Consider the following 19322-nt stretch of genomic DNA (forward strand, 5'->3'; position numbering starts at 1 on the left):
TGTGTATTTTTCTAAGCAAGCAATATAATGGTGCAGTCTAATCTAAGCCTCCCAGAGGCTTGTCATAGTGGTTCTCCTTCAACTTGGTATCATCACCAGTCCTCCTGAAGAAAAAAAATCACCCCCCTTTGAGAAACTTGACCTATACCCCCTCTGACTGACAATGACCCACTGAAAACCAAGCACATCCTGGGTGAGCCACTCCTGTCAATTATGCTTCTGCAGGTTGTCTATTGGGCATAAAACATATAAGCTCAACTAACCAAAAGAAAGCATTTCAAAAACACTGGCGAAAAAACCCTTCTACAGGATTGGCACTTACCAACCAAGAAACTCACCAGAAGTTTGTGAGCTGCCCATGATTCGAGACCCACAAAATTTCAAAATAGAAAAGAACCCTACAATTTAGAAATTCAAACCCCTCTTACCCTTTATCTGTCATTCTGTTCATTTTAAGCAACCACGTATCAAGGGTCTAATCTACAGTAGGCATTGTACTAGGTCTAAATATACAAAGATATGTGAAGCCAGGCCCCACTCTCCTGGGCTCTCCATTTCCTGGGAAGGAGGCAGATAGGTAAACAAATCTTCACAGGGCATGCTCTATTCAAGGTGTCCTCCATGAAAATGAAGAGGCTGAGTCCCTTTACTCCAACTGAAGATATCAGGAGATGTGGGTCCCAGAGGAGGCAACATTTGAACCAAGGCTTGAATGATGAGAATTAAGTGATGAGAACTGTTACCATGACAATAATCAAACCCACACAGAGAAGGTACGCATGTACTTTATTAACATTAAATATGCATAGCAGACCAACGATGCCAGGTATAATGAAAAAAAAATTTAATTCCTTTGTAAAAAGCAAAATAACAACAACAACAACAACACAAACTTGGAAGTCCTGACTCAGGTTCTGTCATTGTAAGACAATATATTGTGCTTTTAATTTAATTTGATAAAATGGCAGAGCTTACAGGATGTTTAAAAACACATGTCAATGGATGGCTTAAAGCCCACTTAGGAAAATATAAGGAGTCAGCAGAGTTGGTGCCACATTTTTTTAACTTCTCATAGCCCATATATCTTCCCACTGGATAGAATCCAATGACATTTTGGGGGCCAGAGGAGGGCAGGAGGAGGGCAGGAGGTTATGTTGAAGAAGGCTGCATTTCTGAATTACAAAAGCATTACAGAAAATGATAAATTGAGATGTAAACAAAGGAAGAGGGTTTTTTTCTGGTCTTGGTTTTGTTTGTTTGTTTTTTCATGGAATTTGCCAGGTCCTTTTCTCTTCAAGTCCAAATCTAAACAATAAAAAATATATATCACCCAATATGTCAAATACTGAGTGATTAACATATTTTTTCTCACCTGTCAAAATTTGATCAGTCTATGGGGAAATACGACAAAAACTGAAAGAAAGCTTTCAAGTTCAAGCTAATATATTACAGTGAAAAGGATTTAGCCTTTTAAACCCAACTGGCATAAAGCCAGTGCAAATGACCAAACAACAAAACTGCCCTCAATCTAATTATATAACCTTATTAATATCTCCTTCTCATACTGTATTCCCTGATATGGCTGGAGAAGGAAGCATTCCAATTAACCATACAGTCATCATAGAACAATTTACAAAGAATCAGAGTATAATGAGCTCAAAATAAACATATAATCTGTCTCCATTTATTGCTTTAGGAGGCACACATCAGAACTGTACAATGTCCAAAGTCATTTGACAAGAACAGATTCAGTGCCTAAGAAACAAGGCACTGAGCCAGGCACCACTGGGGCAATGACCATAGTTTTCAAACTAAAACTCTGAATATACATATTAACAAACAATTTTATGTACCTTCCAAGCATACGCAGCATCCTGGGAGACACAGTTTAGACACCGACATACTAGAATCTCCAAAACATTCTAATGCTACATAGAGACAACTGAACATTTTATATCAGAAGTAGTAGCTCCTTCCCCAGAAAGATAAAAATAAAGTGGATCTAGACAGTTACTATAAGAAGAGACTCTAAGTCTTAGAACCTTAGAGCTGGTGGGATTTTTTTTTAAATTTAGCTCCATATAAATAAAGCTCTATGTCTCAACATCAACCATCATTCTTCTGGTTTTATAACTGTAGAAAGGTACCTGAAACTGACAAACATTGTAAGGTGGCATGTCATAATCTGGAGGCAGCTGTTAACATAAATCTCTGGTATCTACTTGTTTGTTTTGCTTTCTGCAGACATTCGCAGAATTTCCAGTTCCAGGAGATAGTTCATAGAAAGTCAGACAGACCATCATATTTTGCTGTGAGGCAAAAGCATGGATTAAGGAAATAAGAAGAAGATAAACAGAAAATTCTATTTCTCTCTATGATGGTCTTACAAAGAATACATCTAATTCCAAAAATGTAGTAATTTAATAAACAATTACTGCTTCCTCAGTTTTTGTTTTTAATTTCAAGGTTTTGGCTACCGCATATACATTTGTAAAATGGATTTGAGATCCCAGCCATAGGTCTAGGTCCTCAAGCTGACAGTCCATCTGATTTAAGCCATTATTCAGAATACCTTACAGCAGAGGAATATGAAATGTTTTATTTGACTTCATATGAAATATATAATTGATAGCTTATCAATGATAGAGCCTGTGTGAAGACGGAAGAAGGAAATATGGTAAAAATAAAATGGGTTAAAAATACTGAAAATATCAAGACTACTAAGGACTTAGTTTATAAACTGAAATCATGTTTCAGTGCCCTACATTCCCACCTGATGACTATATTTTAAAAAAAGGAGTGGGGCGCCTGGGTGGCTCAGCCGTTAAGCGCCTGCCTTCGGCTCAGGTCATGATCCCAGGGTCCTGGGATCAAGTCCTGCATCGGGCTCCACGGGAAGCCTGCTTCTCCCTCTCCCACTCCCCCTGCTTGTGTTCCTGCTCTCGCTAACTCTCTCTCTGTCAAATAAATAAATAAAATCTTTAAAAAAAAAAAAAAAAAGGAGTGAACACCTTAAAAAGCATTGGCTGGTATTTTCGTTTGATCATTCTCTAGAAATTAATAAAATCCTCAAACCAAATCAACTGCATGGGCCATTATCTGAAATTCAGACAAAGAGGCTTATGATAACCACCTTCAAAATAAAAGTACATAAAATTTTTTAGCAGGAGAATATGCTATTTTTATTTCTGTGTATATACCTGAAGAGAAAATAATTTTTAAGTTTTCCTTTAGTAAACCTCATGCCAAGATCAAACCAGATTATAACATTTATCATCAGAATTTATATTTCTGGTAAATACACAGGTATAAAAGCTTCTTCTCCTATTACAGCTATTTTATATAGCTAGTAATTCAGTGAAGAGAAGTTTGAAAAAAAATGTGATAGCTTAAATATACCAAAAGAAGTTACAGTTTCAAATAGATTTTCAAGAGAAGAGCATCTCTGCTAAAGGAAAGAATGTGCTTACACTTACCTGCATTCTAGTCCCACCTGTGACCGACCATTCTATCTATTCTGTCTCCATTTCTTCAACTATAAAATAAATGCCACCATAAGCTACTGTTGTAGACCCAAGGCATTCACAGATTTCAATACTAATTGTTCTGACTATTCTTGAGTGACCCTGAAAATACATTATTAACACGCTGTCATTTGTAATTCTGTGTCAGCAGTGACCAAACAGCCATTCCCAGGCGAGGGGAGCAAGCATGACTGCATGGGCTCTCAAATTCCACTTATGAGTGGTGAGTTCAAGTTCCCACAAGTGAGGGGTGAGTACAATTTTACATTTGAGGAAAATAGCCTGTGACTTACAAAATATAACAGGGCAATTATAGAAAGATGGAATTCAAAATCTCACTATATCTCTCTTGAATATCAAGAAAGTTGCTGGAAAAAAGTTAACAATATGATTTTTTAGTATTTACCAAAGTTCCAGATCATGAATCATCATCATTCTCTACAGTTCTGGAGTGTCCAATATTTTCACAAAACTTTCAAAATAGTAATTTAACTGGATTTGCTAAGAGGAAGGTATGTCTAGAAAAATGCTGTTTTCCAATGAGGTCACTCTAAATGGATTCTTTATTTGGTTTCATAATTAGTTCCAACTTTACACATGGCTGACACAGAAAAGATAAGGAAAAGTATAAGAGGCCAATTATAAAAGTTATAAGCATAGGGTATATCAAAGTCATATTTCATATTTCTAAGATTACAAATAAAAACAGGTCATACTTATAGAAACAAATAGACTTAAAACATGAAATAGACTTAAAATGGCGTATTTTTAAACTAATATAAACAAATGTTGGAGTAAACCTCTAACTAGATTCTAAGGTGTTACTTTTTTCACATTTTAACTGGATGTCTTAAAATACATGGCTCATTTAAAGTAGAGGTTCTTTCCCCCAGTTTCCAAAAAAAATATTATTTTTTAAATGTTAATTTTCTAATTGATGGCACTTTAGAATCACTGGAATTTCCCTGAATCACAGTCTCAATTGTTGCTTTCAGCCTTAAGTTTACAAAATGTTTTGAAAACCATGCATTTTTGTTATATTGACTTTACAGTAGAAATCCTGAAAGAAAATACTAATAGATTAATCTAATTTATAATTAATAGCATTAATTTACATGCTATTCAGTATGTCTTGAAAAGAATGTTTTGTTAAGTATATTAACCATGCCCAAATCATGTTGTTTATAGTATTAATTAGATTAGCAGGCCCCTTTCTTCATATCCAGTGCTGATGTAAACTTTAGCCACCAAACACTGACGTTTAATAAGATTGAATTAATGCGGTTTTACTGAACTCAAATGGAAAACCAGATACAAAGAATATACACAGAATAACTGAACTGGTGGTAATAAATCTAAGTAAAATAAATTCACAATGAGCTCTTCTTGACACACCACAAAGAAATGGCATTATTTAATACTTTGTTTCAAAATCCAAACATGATGATTATTACTGATGTAGCATATTTTTATTTTCTTCTTAAGCAGTATTACCATCTCATTCAGCTAGTAACACTGGTGGCTTGAATCCTTATTTACTTAATATTTTGCTTAGCTACCAGCTTCTTGATTATATGATCTTAGATATCCTTCCAGAATTTCCCTATGTGTATTTTGTCTTCACAGTCTATAAAAGCTGGCAATACAAAGAAAGACAGCGCTTTTTGTTTTTGTATTTTTTTTTAATTCCCCCACAGCCAAAAGTAACCTGACACACAGCACAAATTTCGCTACTTAAGAGTTTTTGAGAAATTCCCCAAAACTCTTCCCAGGAATTCACCCCCCATCAATCTGTCATGGTATCCGGAATTTCTACCATTAAAATCAGTTTGGGTTAAGGTAAGAGGCCCTTTAGAAAATACTGAGGGATGGGATCAAAAGGAAGGGAAAGACATGCAACAAAGCAAGCACCCATCACATACAATTTAACTTCATCTAAGTGTATGACTTTCATGTAGCAAAGTTCTATAGCCAAGAGGGAATGTTAAGGCCAGTCAAGGAGTTAAAGGCAGGAACAGGCAGGGAGAAATGAACAAAAGCCAGTTTTAAACCAGCTCTGTGGAGCACCACTGCAGAGAAAATCCAGACTATGTGGTGTTCTGGGGGAAAGCGGGGAGATTGGTCATTCTTCTATTTACTGCCCTCCACCTTTTGCCATATATATAGTTATGTGTATACTTTGTTTCCTTAAAAAATGTAAAACAGTAAATGGATCAAATTATTCGGATTTCCAACGAAGAGCATTACCCAAGATCTTTTCTATGAATTTTTATACTTTCCATTGTTTTTATCCAAGAACAGTCAAAAATGAAACAGCACCAGTTTTGCTAAATGAAGTAACTCTTTTTCTGCAGTAACCTAAATGAATACTTTTTATCTCCAATGCTGCCATTCCCTTTCAATTTTAAGATTTGGAAAACTGATCATGGGCTCCGAACACACTCTAGAAGATGCTATGAACCTGAAAAATTGCATAGTTAGTTGAGACTTAAACTCAACCTACCTTTCTAAAGTTGCATTCTGGAAGTACAAATCAAGAAAGCCGTCACATCATGGTATTACTACAAACAAAACCACAAGCACAGCTTTATTTGTAAATAGCAATTTGTTATACAACAAAAGCCAGATGACACTAATGCAGATAATTGTAAACAAATACCATGGCATGCCATGGTAATAATGATCCAAATACTTATTTCTATATGTAACCAAATACTACTATCTGTACTTTGTAAAAGGAGAGAAAGTTTAAGGAGCACAAAAATTTCCTCAAGGATAATCCTTTTCCTGCATTAAAGAGTCAATCTCAGACCACTGAGATGACGTTCTAACAAAATTTAAAGTCATGGTTACATGAACTATGTCTTATCTGATTTTGTAAATACGAAAAATCATTTGGTCATCTGTTTTCCATTCATCATACATGCACTTTCTACTCACTAAGCGTGTGTATACTGGGGAAATGCTATTTCTTAGAGAACTGATAATCAAAATAGATTACCATTTCAAATAATTAGTTATAAAAACCATATATGTGACAAAATGTTGGATCCACCTTTCGATAATTCCTGTTAAGCCAACAATATAAAATCTGTAAGAAAGCATAAGAAAAACAGCATGCCCACCTTAAAATTAGGATTTGTCAATAAAACTTCTTTCCTATAAACAAAATTTCACATTCAAAATTCACATCAAGATCCTCATCAAAACAAATGCAAAATTACCTTTTCCTATTTTGAGACTTCCCTATGTTCTTATATTATCCACATGTGCATTTCAGTTCTGAAAAAATATGTAAATCATTTCTTTGGAATTATGGGGGGTTTGTGTACTTACAATAAAGAGCCATTTATAAAAATATTATAGCATTGGAAAAAAGCAAGGCAAATAGGCATGGAATGGTTGAATGGGCTCCTTCACATTAATCGGTAAAGACACCAAGCCAGAACATATGGACAATTATTTTTACATTCTTCCCTGCTTGACAACTTTCCATTTACAGGGAAAAGCCACACTTTGTGATTTAAAACAGGGAACCTGAACTTATGTGTGCACATATGAATGTTTTTTAATTGTTGACACTTTTACTGCTATCATTTGAATCGTAAGCTTTACATTAATTGTTTTGATCGCTTCTCGGCCTTTTGGCTAAGATCAAGTGTACATTAATTGTTTTGAAAACAGGCAATCTAAACACACAGATTGAAGTTACACCTAAACTTCACACATTAGGTAAATACTCTGATAGTTCAGCAAAAGGTCTTAATTTTTGAAAATGTCAACAGAAACCCTTAATACAAAGCCTAGTTCTTTCAAATGAATTTGAATTCACTGTTTTAACATGGGGAGCCATGCCTGCAGAAAGAACAGCTGTGCATCTATAGTCCTATTTCCAATCATTTTTGCAAAGGTATTTCCTCCTTATTTTGATGAGTCTATAAACACTGCATTCAAGCAGGACTGATTCTAATACAACCAAAACAAGAAAAGATATTTTGTGTTCTTTTTTTAAGAAGGAGAGAATAATTTCCCCCCATCACCAGGAACACACACACACAACTTTAAAAACTGAGCAAATCTGAATGGAGCAATGAAGAGTTCTGACACCCCAGGACTTCTGTATCATGGTCTTATGGCTGCTGAGTTACTTCATCTAAGTGCTCACGGGGCAAATGACTTTATTGCCTTGCACTCTACTTGCATGGCCACATTAGATACTATCTCAGGTTTACACACAGCGCGCGCACAAACACACACACAGACACACACAAACACACACGCCACACGCCACACCAGACAGTGCTGTTTCCAATTTCAGAGGCCCCTTGCGCGCCTAGCCCATACCCCATCCCTGCTCTGCTCCGGGTCCTAACACCAGGAATGAGGGACACTACTTAATCCTGGCGGAGCTGCTCTGTCGTCCCATCCTTCCAGGATTCGTAGGATGGTTCCTCCCCCACTCCACCACGGAACACAACGAGGACGGCGGGTTTTCCCGAGCAAGAAAGACCACTGGTGGTCCCCTTCCTCATCCCACGCATCCCGGCTTCTCTACGCCAGAAACCCCAGAGGCAGAAGTATACACGATCCCGGGGCAGGGGAGAGGAGCCAATAAGAGGAATCAAATAGCCCGTTAACAAGGGGGTGCCAGGGGCATGGAAGAAGCGCGCAGGGTGAGGTTACCACGGGGGAGGTGTGCTCCAGCGGGGAACCATTCAAGAGCAATGACAGGTCGGCGGGGGAAGGCTCGGGTGGCGAGGGAGGTTGGAGAACTGCTCTTCGTGTCTTTCTCAGGGCCTGCGGGGGAATCCCGGGGCGGCGGCGGCGGGGCTCACGGGTCGTTCCCCGCCTCCCGCGGCCCCCGCGCGGCCCCTCGGCCACCCCCTCCGCCTGCGGCCGCCCCCGCTCCGCGCGGAAGGAAGCGCCGGGCTCCCCCCACGCTCTCCCGCTCTCTCGCGAGTCCTGTGCAGGCCTTTTCAGGGGGAGGGGGAGGGGGCGCGGAGGGAATTGCTGCAATGGAGCGCCGAGAGAACCCTGCCCGAGCGAGGCAGGCGGTGGAAAGCCACGGCCACATAAAAATGCCATATTAATTTTTAAAAAGCCATAAATCACCCCTCCCTCTGCAAAAGAAAATCATAAACCCGATCCCATGCAAGCCTGCGAGCAGCCACCCACTTCCTATTTCTGTCACAGCAGCTACACCCTGCCAGCAACCACCCCCCGGGCGCCCCCTCCCGCCTCCGCCACCCCCGCCGCCGCCTCCCCGCTGCTCAGCCATTTGCCAACTGACGCCCCCGTAAATAAAAATGCCCCAAGTGGGGCCGGGTGGGAGGCCTGGGGGAAGGGCGCGCAAAGGAGGGGGGTTCGAGGGTTGCACAATATCCTAGAAGGTCCGTGGCTGGAGCAAGGAGAGAACCGGAGGCGGGGGGAGGGGAGGCAAGCCGTGAGGGTTCCTGCGGCACACGGTGCACCCGGGCGACCGCGGCGCGCCGCTTACCTTTCACCACCCTGTCGGTCGTCGACAACTTGGGATCAATTGCCTTTGGCTCGGACATCTCCAGCCGCCGGGGGACAGCGACGCGCTGCTCGTCCGTCCTAATGCACACCCCGACCGGACCGGCGGGCCAGACACTCAACGCCGCCGCCGCCGCGCTGCAAACCGCTCGGCTGGAGGTCTGGGCTCTGAGCTGGCTTTAAAGTTACTGCCTTCTCGCGCGTCCCTCCTCCTCCTCCTCCTCCTCCTCCTCCTCCACCTCCTCCTCCTTCGCCGCCGCCTTCACTCCTCCTCCGCCGCCGCCAGCCCCGCCGACTCTGCTCCGGGCTGCGCGTGTGTGGTGGTTATTTATTTATTTTCTAAGCACGCCTCTTGGTTCTTCTTTTATTCTTGGGGGAAGGGGGATGGGGAGGAGAAGCGCACACAGGAGCACCCACCCTGGCAAGGAAACCGGGCACCGCGGAATGGAGCCCCACGCGCGCACTCTGCCGGGATTAAGACCGATCACATGGGGAGGGCCGGGGGCGAGAGAGAAGAGGCAGGGCCGCCGATGTCAGTGCCACCAGCCGTGCCTCGGCGTCTCCGGCGGCGGAGAGGCGGCCGCCGCTGCTGCTGCTACTGCTGTTGCCGCCGCTGCTTCCCCACACCAGGCGCCGCCGCTTGTCCGCGGCCGCCGGAGACGTCCCGCCGCTGCGCTCGCCCGCGCTCGTCTCTGCCTCCCCGCGCCGCTCCTTCACTCACACAGGCACAGCCGCGGAGCTCGGCAGACACAGTCCCGGGCGCAACCTACCCTCCTCCTCCGCCGCCGCCGCCGCCGCCTCCACCTCCGCCACCGCGCCCGCCTCCGCCTCCTCCCCTTCCTCCTCCCGGCCCCCGCCTCCAGCGCCCCGGCAGCCTCCACCTCCCTGCGGAGCCAGCCCCTCGCTCCCCGCCCCGACGTCGAAGCTGTGGGCGCCCATTGGCTGGCATGCGCGTCACTCACTGCTAGGTAGCGGCCTCCCCGCTCGTCCCGCCTCCCGCTCCTCCTCGCCGTCCCCGCCCCCCGCCCTGTTTTCTCCCGGCTGCCAGTCCAGTGGGCCTGCCGCCTCCGCCGCCCAGTCCCCGCTCAGGTGTCACTGTTGCTGGCAGGCCGGGATTAGGGAAGGAGAATGGGCAGGGGGTCGCGGCTGGGAGGAGAGGGGCTGTACCCTGCCACCCACAGCCCCATTTGGCATCCGCCCCTGGACCCCGCACACTCCCCCGCGCCGCTTTGGCAACTGTGCCTTGTCGGCTGGGTTAAGCCGCAGTGTGAGTAGCCAAGTGCTGAGGGTGTCTCCGGGTGTGTGCGTGGCCCGCGAGAGGGCAAAAAGGGGGGAGGCAGGGAAAGGAGGGAAGGGGGTGGGGGTGAGAAGCACCGAGAGAGGGCGGAGGAAGGAAGAGCGCGGGGAGCTCCGGGTCCCGCGGCACAGCTGCTGTCGCTGTCGCTGCCGCAGCTGTCCAGGGAGGATCGCCAAAACGGCGACGAATAAACAACTTACCTTGGGGAGACGGGCTCAGCCTGTGATGGGTGTACGGTGGTTTTTGCTTTGGGGGCTTTTTTGTGGGCGGTGTGGTGGTTATCAGTGTTTCCCACCCATGCATCCACACCTTTTCTAAGGAGGGGGACGCTTCTGAGCGTCGCGGGCCGGGGACGTGGCGGAGTGTGCGGGGCGGGCTCGCCAAGGAGATTGGGGACGGGAGTCCAAGCGACCCCCGGCAACTCTGAGTCACCCAGGGCTGCCCTGCCCATCTCCTGGGAGAAATGAGGGGGCGGGAGACACACCGGAGAGGGTCGCCTTTTCCCTGTTCACACGCGCACGCAGCCAGTGGTTGGGACTGGTGGCACCACACCTCCCTTCCTGGCTCCTTCCAATCATCCGACGTCCACTTGGTGCTCCCGGTGTGTGCAGGGCCCTGAAGCCCAAGGCGGATCCCCACTCTGGTCCCTTCGGTTGGAAGGAGAATAAAGGAGAGAGTGCTAGGCGCAGGAGGACAGGGAGTGACAATGGCCCGACAGCTCCTTTCTGACCTGCCTGCCGCGCCATAGAATGAGGAGCCAATCTCCTTCTGCCCGAAGGTCACCTCTGCTCATTACCCCTCTCTCTGACCAACTGGGCAAGGAGATTGGAGCTTGCTTGCTTCTTTGTGAATAACAAAGAGAGCTGAATAAATTTCTCACCCTCTATACTTCTTGTTACATTTCTTAATTCCTCCAATATCAGGGTTTTTTTTTCCCTATTTCCTGAATTGGACAATGAGTCCAGTAAAAGGCCTAATAAAAGATATAGGGGAGCTAGGAGATGGAGCCAGAAGTGTGTAGGGGACATGGATTAGATTCGAAAATAGGTTTGAGAACTTGACTGATGGAGCTGGAGTATGGCTTGAGCAATGTAGCCTGCAAGGAATAGGAGCTCACACTAAAAGGCAGAGGAGCCTCCTTGGAGGCCTTCTAGCAAAAGGAGACCATGTGGGGTGTGTCCCACATACTCAGGAAGGCTGCCACCAGCTCTAAGATTCTGCCGCCCAATTCACAACCTCAGGATAGTGTGTGGTAATTAGGCAGACAGTGCATTCAATAAATATGTATTGTGTTCCTTTTATATTCCAGACACTGGTAGGTAATTTGTGTGCTGTGTGTGTGTAGGGTGTGTTGGCCGGGGGGGGGGGGGGGGGGGGGGGGGGGGCAGTTATTTAAAAATGGTCCTTGCCCTCAATAAAGCCTAGAGCCTAGTAAAACTGTCATAAAAATATGAGCTCTGAGAGGCCACTGTATCGCCTCAGGAAGTGGTTGTTGAAAACAGTCTCCTGAGCACGAGCAGCCCTAGTTGCTAAGGCAGATTTGGGAAGTTGGTTCCTAGCCAGATGGCACAGAGTGAGGCAGGGATGCCAAGACCTATGGGTGAAGAAGAGAGCCTGCCTGAGAAAAGACCAGGAAGCCATGTCCAGTGATGCTCACTTCCAAGGCCACAATGTTTTATCCCACATGTTGCAAACAGAGGTACAGTTCCCACCGTTATTTGGACACAGTTTTCAGGTTTAGGAAAAACACCTTTGAACCAAGATCAGAAGGCTTAAAATGTCAGCACCGTAGACAAGTTTTATGATATAGATAGGAAATAAAGGCACACCTTTGAGGCAAACCCTTCAGTCCACTACAAGTTTGGAACACCTCCTAGCTGAGGTATGTGTGGGAAAAAAGGTTATGACTCATAATCACTTTACAACACATCTTATTATCACCAGTCACCTTTAATGCATGTGTATGGTCCGATACTGTTGCAACAGAAACACATCTTCTTGGACAAAACTGGACCCTACTCAAAGGAAAACTACACAGCAGAAATTAATTAAGGACTAGTTACTGCATACCTGGCATGCTGGAATAGCCAAATCATCTTTTGTATTGAGTTTTTTTTTCAGATGTCCTACAATCTGCTGCCATTTTTAAAAATCCTATTAGACTGTCCAAGTAGTCCATGATTATATTATCGCTTTCCTAAAATTACCTTACACTTGGAATTTACATTTTCAAGAAGTTACTTCAACACTGTCCTTTGCTTATGAAGAAAAAGAAAGGAGAAAAAGGGAAAGGGGGAGCCCATTGTGGCAGAAAACAACTTGCAGTCTGCTAAAAAAAAAATTGTATTTCCCTTTCCTTAGTATACTCTCTGGAAAGCATCTGCCCAGGTAGGAATTCCATTCCCTGGCACGCATCTGCTTGCGTCTCAGTGGGTGCATGTGACTAGTTCTGGCCCATGGATTATGGGCTAAAGTGTTTGATCAGTTTCAGGCCAAGGCAGTTAAGCAGCAGTTATGCATTCTTCTTCAGTCAATGAGCTCCCATCCTTTAGCTGTATGCAGAGGCTTCTAGGGCACAGGAGAAAGCATAACCCTAAATGGAAAGAGCTGAATGCCTAGATTACCACATAGAGATATGCTGCCCACCTACAAGGAAAATCCGCTTTAGACTTTACAAAAGAAGAAATAGATTTTTACTGTGTTGCTCCATTGAAATTTGAAGGTATGTTTGTTAGGGTAGTTAGTATTCCCAAATTAATACACAAGAGTTATTTATTATGTTAGCTCAAAAGGTAAAAATCTAGAATTACCGTGTATCTCTTATATAACATCATGACCAGAATACCAAAAATATTCTTATTTCTTTTAATACAAGAGCATCAAAATTGTATATTTTGTAAATGAATTATTCATTTTCCAGTTGTGTTTTGAACATCTGTGCAAGGTACTGTGCTAGATGATGCAAAAATGTATAAAGAATTCAAATATTTAGTCCCTTCATTCAAGGATCTCAAAGTCTTGTAGTATAAGAATTGTACACGTATTTGTTAACATTTAGGTGTAAGGTGCTACTTCCTCTCACTGTTGGAGAACTCAAACTAATTTTACGGTTCACTTCATCTAAATTAATTATGAAGATAAGTAGGTGTGCAAAAAAATAATGAAGATTTGGAGTAATCGATGCATTCAAGTGCTCCATGTCATAGCTTACTTCCACTGATGCAAATCAGAGTAAAGGAACAATATTTTAGTTTGCTATCAAGTGCTCTGCTAGATCTAAAGGCATTTTTGTTTTGAAGAAAAGAAATAGAGATGTATTTTATATCCTGTTTTGAGAATAACCTGCTTTTGAAAATGTGGACTTTCTGTTCTTGGATGAATGTTCTATCATTTGACATTAGGAATTGCATAATAACCTCTGGTTCTGGCTCTTCTGAGGCATGCACTTCATTCTGAGTAGTTGATGGTCAACAGCAGTATGTCTGACCTGTTCTCACCTGCACTGGTGGAGAATAGCACTAAAGAACTTGCAGAGTAGACAGCCAGTCCTGGTGGGGCCATGGTGTATGAGAATTTGATTTATTATTATAAAGCGAATTTCTCTGACACTCACTTCTAACATGTGAACTTCTACCCTCTTCACAGTAGAGACTCTACAAAATATATTATTCAACATGGATATTATTCAAGGTTTAAACTAAAAGGGCTTTTATTGTTTATCTTTTGGATTGCTCTTGAAACTTTGTTCAACCTTTTATTTTTCAGAAGGCAATTTTACTCATTTTAGAAAAGTTATTTCTCCAACAACATAAAAAATTGTTATGCCAAATATATTCAAGAATAAATTATTTTTTTCTATTAGGGATCAAGCTATAACTTATGCAATTATATGCTAATATTAATATCGAGTGGATATATTTTACATAAAATTTGACAAGACTTCAGGTGATCATATTCATGCAGATTTAATAAACATATATTCATATTTTTTTAATTTATATTTGTATCTTCATCTTATATTCCAGTTCTGGGCACAGAGTAGGTGCTCAACCAATTTTGTTGAGTGAAATTTTAAAAAGTATTGGCATCCAATATGTGAAGCCCTAGGCTTAATACCACAGTATCTGCTCTCAGGGATATTTCAATATTACTAATATACATACATATATGTGTGTGTATATATATGTATCTCCCTCTCTCTCCATACACACACACACACACACTCACTGGTAAGAAGTCTTATTAGCCCTTTCTCCTAGATAGTTTAAATTCTAATTTTATTATTAATTTTAAAATTATGAATAGGTTAATGGTGCCAAGTCATAAATGTTTACGTTTAAGATAGATATATGTGTGCCATTGTATTGACAATCTGAGAAATATTCATGCCATAAAACTATATATTCTGGCTTTTCTAAACTCAGAATTTCAGAATATTTGAACTGAAATGAGCTGAAGCTGATATTTGAAGTGCTTTGAGAACAATGTCAACAACAATACCAAAAGGCTTAGTAATCAAATTAAAGGTACTACCAAATTGTAGGAGACTTGAAAAATCAATTTAGGAGAAAGTTCATCAAGCTCTTTAAAAGCACATTTGCATATACAAAATCAATATAGTATTAGAAATGAGGTTCACTCATCAAAACTAGCAGAAATTTAACTTTACTGGAAGTAAGTTTTGCCCATTATTGATTGAAAATTCATGAATTTCCAAGGAAATAGTTTATTATTAAAAAAGAATCTTGATCCCAGAGTCCTGGGATCAGAGCCCCGCATCGGGTTCCCAGCTCAGCGGGGAGACTGTTTCTCCCTCTCCCTCTGCCCCTACCCCCCAACTTGTGTTCTCGCACAGTCTCTCTCTCTCAAATAAATAAATAAATAATCTTAAAAGGAAAAAAGAAAGAATCTTGTACTCAAACTTGCCATCTTTCCATTTTTTTCTGGTCAGTGAGGTTTTACTCTGTTAGTATTTATGCTTATTGGAAAGCATATATTCAATAGACATTTACTGAACACTTACTAACATATCAAACACTAGGTATATAATATGAAAAAAAAAAGTCTCTCCCCTCATAAACCTTACATTCTAACAAAGAGAGACAGATGATAAAAAAAAGAACAATTAAAAACAATTACACACTCGGGGCACCTGGGTGGCTCAGTCGTTAAGTGACTGCCTTGGGCTCAGCTCATGATCCCAGGGTACTGGGATGGAGCCCTGCATTGGGCTCCCTGCTCAGCAGGGAGTCTGCTTCTCCCTCTCCCTCTCCCTCTGCTGCTCCCAGTGCTTGTGTTCTCTCTCTTTCTCTCTCTGTCAAGTAAATAAATAAAATCTTTAAAAACAACTATACACACACAATATGTTAGGTAGCCTAAATGATAAACATAGAAATAATGTACAGTGGTGAGGGCACTGGAAGAAGTGATGGGCGAAGGGGTGCTACTCACGGCTTTAAGCAGATTGTTGAGGGCAGACCTCTCTGAGAAGGTGATATTTCAGTAAAGATTCAAATGAACTGATGGCAATATTTATGCAGCTCTCTGGAGAAAAAAAAAAAATGTTCCAGGTAAAGGAATAGCATGTGCAAAGGCCCTGAAGTAAGAGTCTGACATTTTTAAAGAAATGTCAAAGGAGGCAAGTGTAGCTAGACCACTTCAAACTAGAGAGAGTAGTACAAGATGAGGTCAGAAAGATGATGTAGGGTCAGATGATTTGGACCTTATAGACCATAGAAAAGATTCTAAATGTTATTCTGGTGAAATGAAAAAGTATTTGTTAGGAAAGCGATAAATGATAGGATTTACACGTAAAGAAAACCGTCACTGTTCTGTAAGGACTCTGGATGTAGTTGTAGGAAGGGAGCAGGGGTGGAAATGCCAACAGCACATAAGAGACTGTTGTCCAAATCCAGGCTAGAAATAAAGTGGTTTGGATATAGAGTTTAGAAGTAAGTGGTGAGAAGTATCCAATTCCCAACATATTTTAAAAGTAGGGTTGACAGATTTGCTGTGGGATTGGATAGAGGATGTGGGAAAATAAAAAAGAGTCAAGAACTGCAAGGTTTGGGGTCTGAGCTAATGGTAGATGGAGTTACCATTTACTGAGAAAATGAACATTGAAAATGGAGAGCATATTTTGTGGAGAAGATCTAAAACTAGTTTTCAATATGTTAACTTTGAGATTCATATTATATACATGGAGGTGGAAAAGACACGTAGGTAGTTGGATATACGAGCCTACAGAGAGGAGAGAGCCAGGCTGGTGATGTATAGAACTGCAAGTCATGGCATCTTAGCCATACTTGATTTCAGTTAAGGGGTGGGAAGAAGAGGAGGGACCAGCAAAGCCGACGGACAGGAGCAGCTTCTGGGGAAGAAAGGTGGTGTGTGTGAGGTCAAGCAAACGAAATGAACTGAGTCAACAATGCTGATGGGTTTAGTAAAACGACAACTGAGAACTGGCTATTGATTTTGAAAAAAGGAGCGTTCACTGGTTATTGTACACCTATTTTAAATAGCACCTCATCAGTCTCTGCCTCTCCATACTGATGTAGCTCCTTTTCCGTGTTTATAATTACTTGACGTTACATGTGTGGGTGTGCTATGTGTGTGATTTGTTTGCCCATCTTTCATCTTTTTGCAGTTAAATAATATGATCCCTGAGAGCAGAGACCTTATCTTACTCCCATTAGAATTTCCAGTGCCTGTCTGTCATATGCCTGGCACATACTAGGTGTTTAATAAAAATTTGTTGAAAGAGTGAATATTCACTTGCAATGCTACCCCAGGTTAGTCTTTCTGCTTTTCTCAATAGTTGAAATAAGCATTTCAGTGGGGTGGGGCATGGGGGAATTAGATGAAGGGGGTCAATGGTACAAATTTCCAGGTGTAAGATAAATAAGCTCTGGGGATGTAATGTACAGTATCATGACTACAGTTAATAATACTGTGTTGAATATTTGAAAGTTACTAAGAGAGTATATCCTAAAAATTCTAATCATAAAGAAAAAAATGGTAACTATGTGAGATGATGGATGTTAATTTTACTGTGGTAATCATCTTGCGATATATGCATACACCAAATCATGTTGTACATCTTAAATTTATACAATATTCTATGTCAGTTATATCTCAATAAAACTGGGGAGAGGAAGAAATAAGCAATTCAAAGCATTTGTAGGGAAAAAAATTCATGTTTAGATTTTTTTAAGTTACAAAATCAACTTTCATAGAGTAAAAAAAGTTGACTCACGCCCTGAAGATGAGAAATGGAATGGGAATTCAGGAGTTTAGTTTTAGCATGAGGCATGTCTCTCACATGTCCCCACTGTAAGAATAATTATGTGTGTAAATCCAGGGGAGGGCACAATATTACTCACAGCTTCTCTTTCTCCAAATACACAAAGAGTTCTATTGTTTGCAACATCTAAGCTATTCCCTGGTGATAAGTTAGGCCAGACATTAGCAATTTTCAGGGAGGAAGTGAGCAGGGTGTGGGTTGTTTAGAAGCAGTCCCTCAAAAGAGGTTTTTTTTTCTGTCTCTTTCAGGGTGTCCCTGATGTCCAGCACAAAGAAATCTAGATAGGGAAATTGTGCTAGATATGCTTTAGGGTACCTGCCCCACCCATACCCATCTTTAAAAATGCCCAGCCATAGAACCTGCTGAGTGAGCATCAGGACATGGGTTCACCTGCTGCTATCATAGAAGATTGGACCAAGGTGGTCGAACATTTAACTAAAAGATACCTAAGGACCAGTGACCTTTAACTTCCCTGACCTAATTGGCAAAAGTGAGCTAGGCTAATCAGATACCCTCTGGGAAGAGCTGGGCTTTAAAATTCAGAAGAAAGTTGGTGGTGGTTGTTTGAATGAAAGATCATGCAGGCTGGGACAGAGATGGCCCACCAGCAAATGACTCATGTGCCAGGTGAATAAACACATGAAGCCATTTGGGCCAGAGGGACCAGAGGTCAGATTCAGCAAGGGTGAAAAGAGGAGAGAAAGGGGGTGGGGGAAGGAGGGGGGAAAGAGAGACAATCCTAAATCTGTTTTCTTTTTTGTCCTTCCTAAGGCCTGGTTGTTTAAATTTTTTTCTGGATTTATGAGACCCCTCATTGTCCTTACAATAAACCCTGTTTTCTAGAGATGGTTTGAGAGTTATGTTCCTTACAACCCGAAGACCCATCACTAAATCATACGGAAGATACAAAGAGCAGCTAAGATTGTTAGTCTATGTCTCTGTAAGTTTTCGAGTTAACACCTTCTGATTCTGGGGCTTACAGAAATCCTCTTCTTCATTCAAAAAATGACTATAAAATGCTCCCATCCTTGTCCATCCCAGTTGTTTCTATAGCACATCCAATGCCAAAAATAAAGAGAGCAAAACAGTAGATGTAAAGAGAGAGAGAGAGAGATTGGGGAGTCTTGGTAAGTTTTGGAGCTATTTCACTAAATATTCTCTATGCCTGTTTTCATGTCACCATCAGGCAGGTTATAGGGTATGTTGCAGGAAAAATGGACAAATCTCAGTAGCTTAACAAAGTTTGAAGTCATCTGCAGGTCTGAGCCACCCCTTGGGGCAGCCATTCTCCGGGTGCTGACTCAGCATTCCAGCCTGCTTCAGTCTGTCAGAGGACACCCTATCAGCACGGGCTTTCGTGGTAACCTGGCGGGGGGGAGCTTGGGGGGCGGAAGGACAGCCCTGGAGAGCTGAGCTCCAGCAATCAAGAGCTTTAGCCTGGAAGTGACACTCACACATGATTATACTCACATTTCATTGGCCTGAGCTCCTCATTTGGCCACACCTAATTTCGAGAGGGACAGAAGTATGTGATCCTCCCACATATCCAATAGTAGAGGGAGATCAAATATTTATAAAGAGTAATAATGCCAATCAGCATTTCTAAATAATCCATCCAACCCTGTGGGACCTCCAGGTTGCTGTTTGACACTCAACGAGGAAGGCCCGTGTCTTATTTCTGTCT

General features: G+C 42.3%; 1 protein-coding gene across 3 annotated transcripts in view; it reads right to left on the bottom strand.

The window, feature by feature from the left end:
* The window catches only part of PPP3CA (protein phosphatase 3 catalytic subunit alpha), a 311802-nt gene extending 301970 nt beyond the window's left edge, over positions 1-9832 (bottom strand). The window contains exons 1-3 of one of the 3 annotated variants that reach the window (XM_035030167.1): positions 8208-8349; positions 6749-6806; positions 6028-6085 (exon numbers count right to left, since the gene is read on the bottom strand). Coding sequence is in view for 2 of the 3 variants with exons in the window: in XM_035030165.1 (XP_034886056.1) it covers positions 9022-9079 (58 nt within the window). In the remaining variant the exon portion in view is untranslated. Of the gene's footprint in view, positions 1-6027; positions 6086-6748; positions 6807-8207; positions 8350-9021 lie in introns of those variants that run through there. The other 2 variants (XM_035030165.1, XM_035030166.1) reach the window with 2 other exon arrangements.
* Positions 9833-19322: the final 9490 nt, after the last annotated feature.

Source organism: Mirounga leonina, unplaced genomic scaffold (genome assembly GCF_011800145.1).
Source record: "Mirounga leonina isolate KUSES-001 unplaced genomic scaffold, KU_Mleo_1.0 Mir_357, whole genome shotgun sequence".
Classification (NCBI taxonomy): Eukaryota; Metazoa; Chordata; class Mammalia; order Carnivora; family Phocidae; genus Mirounga; species Mirounga leonina.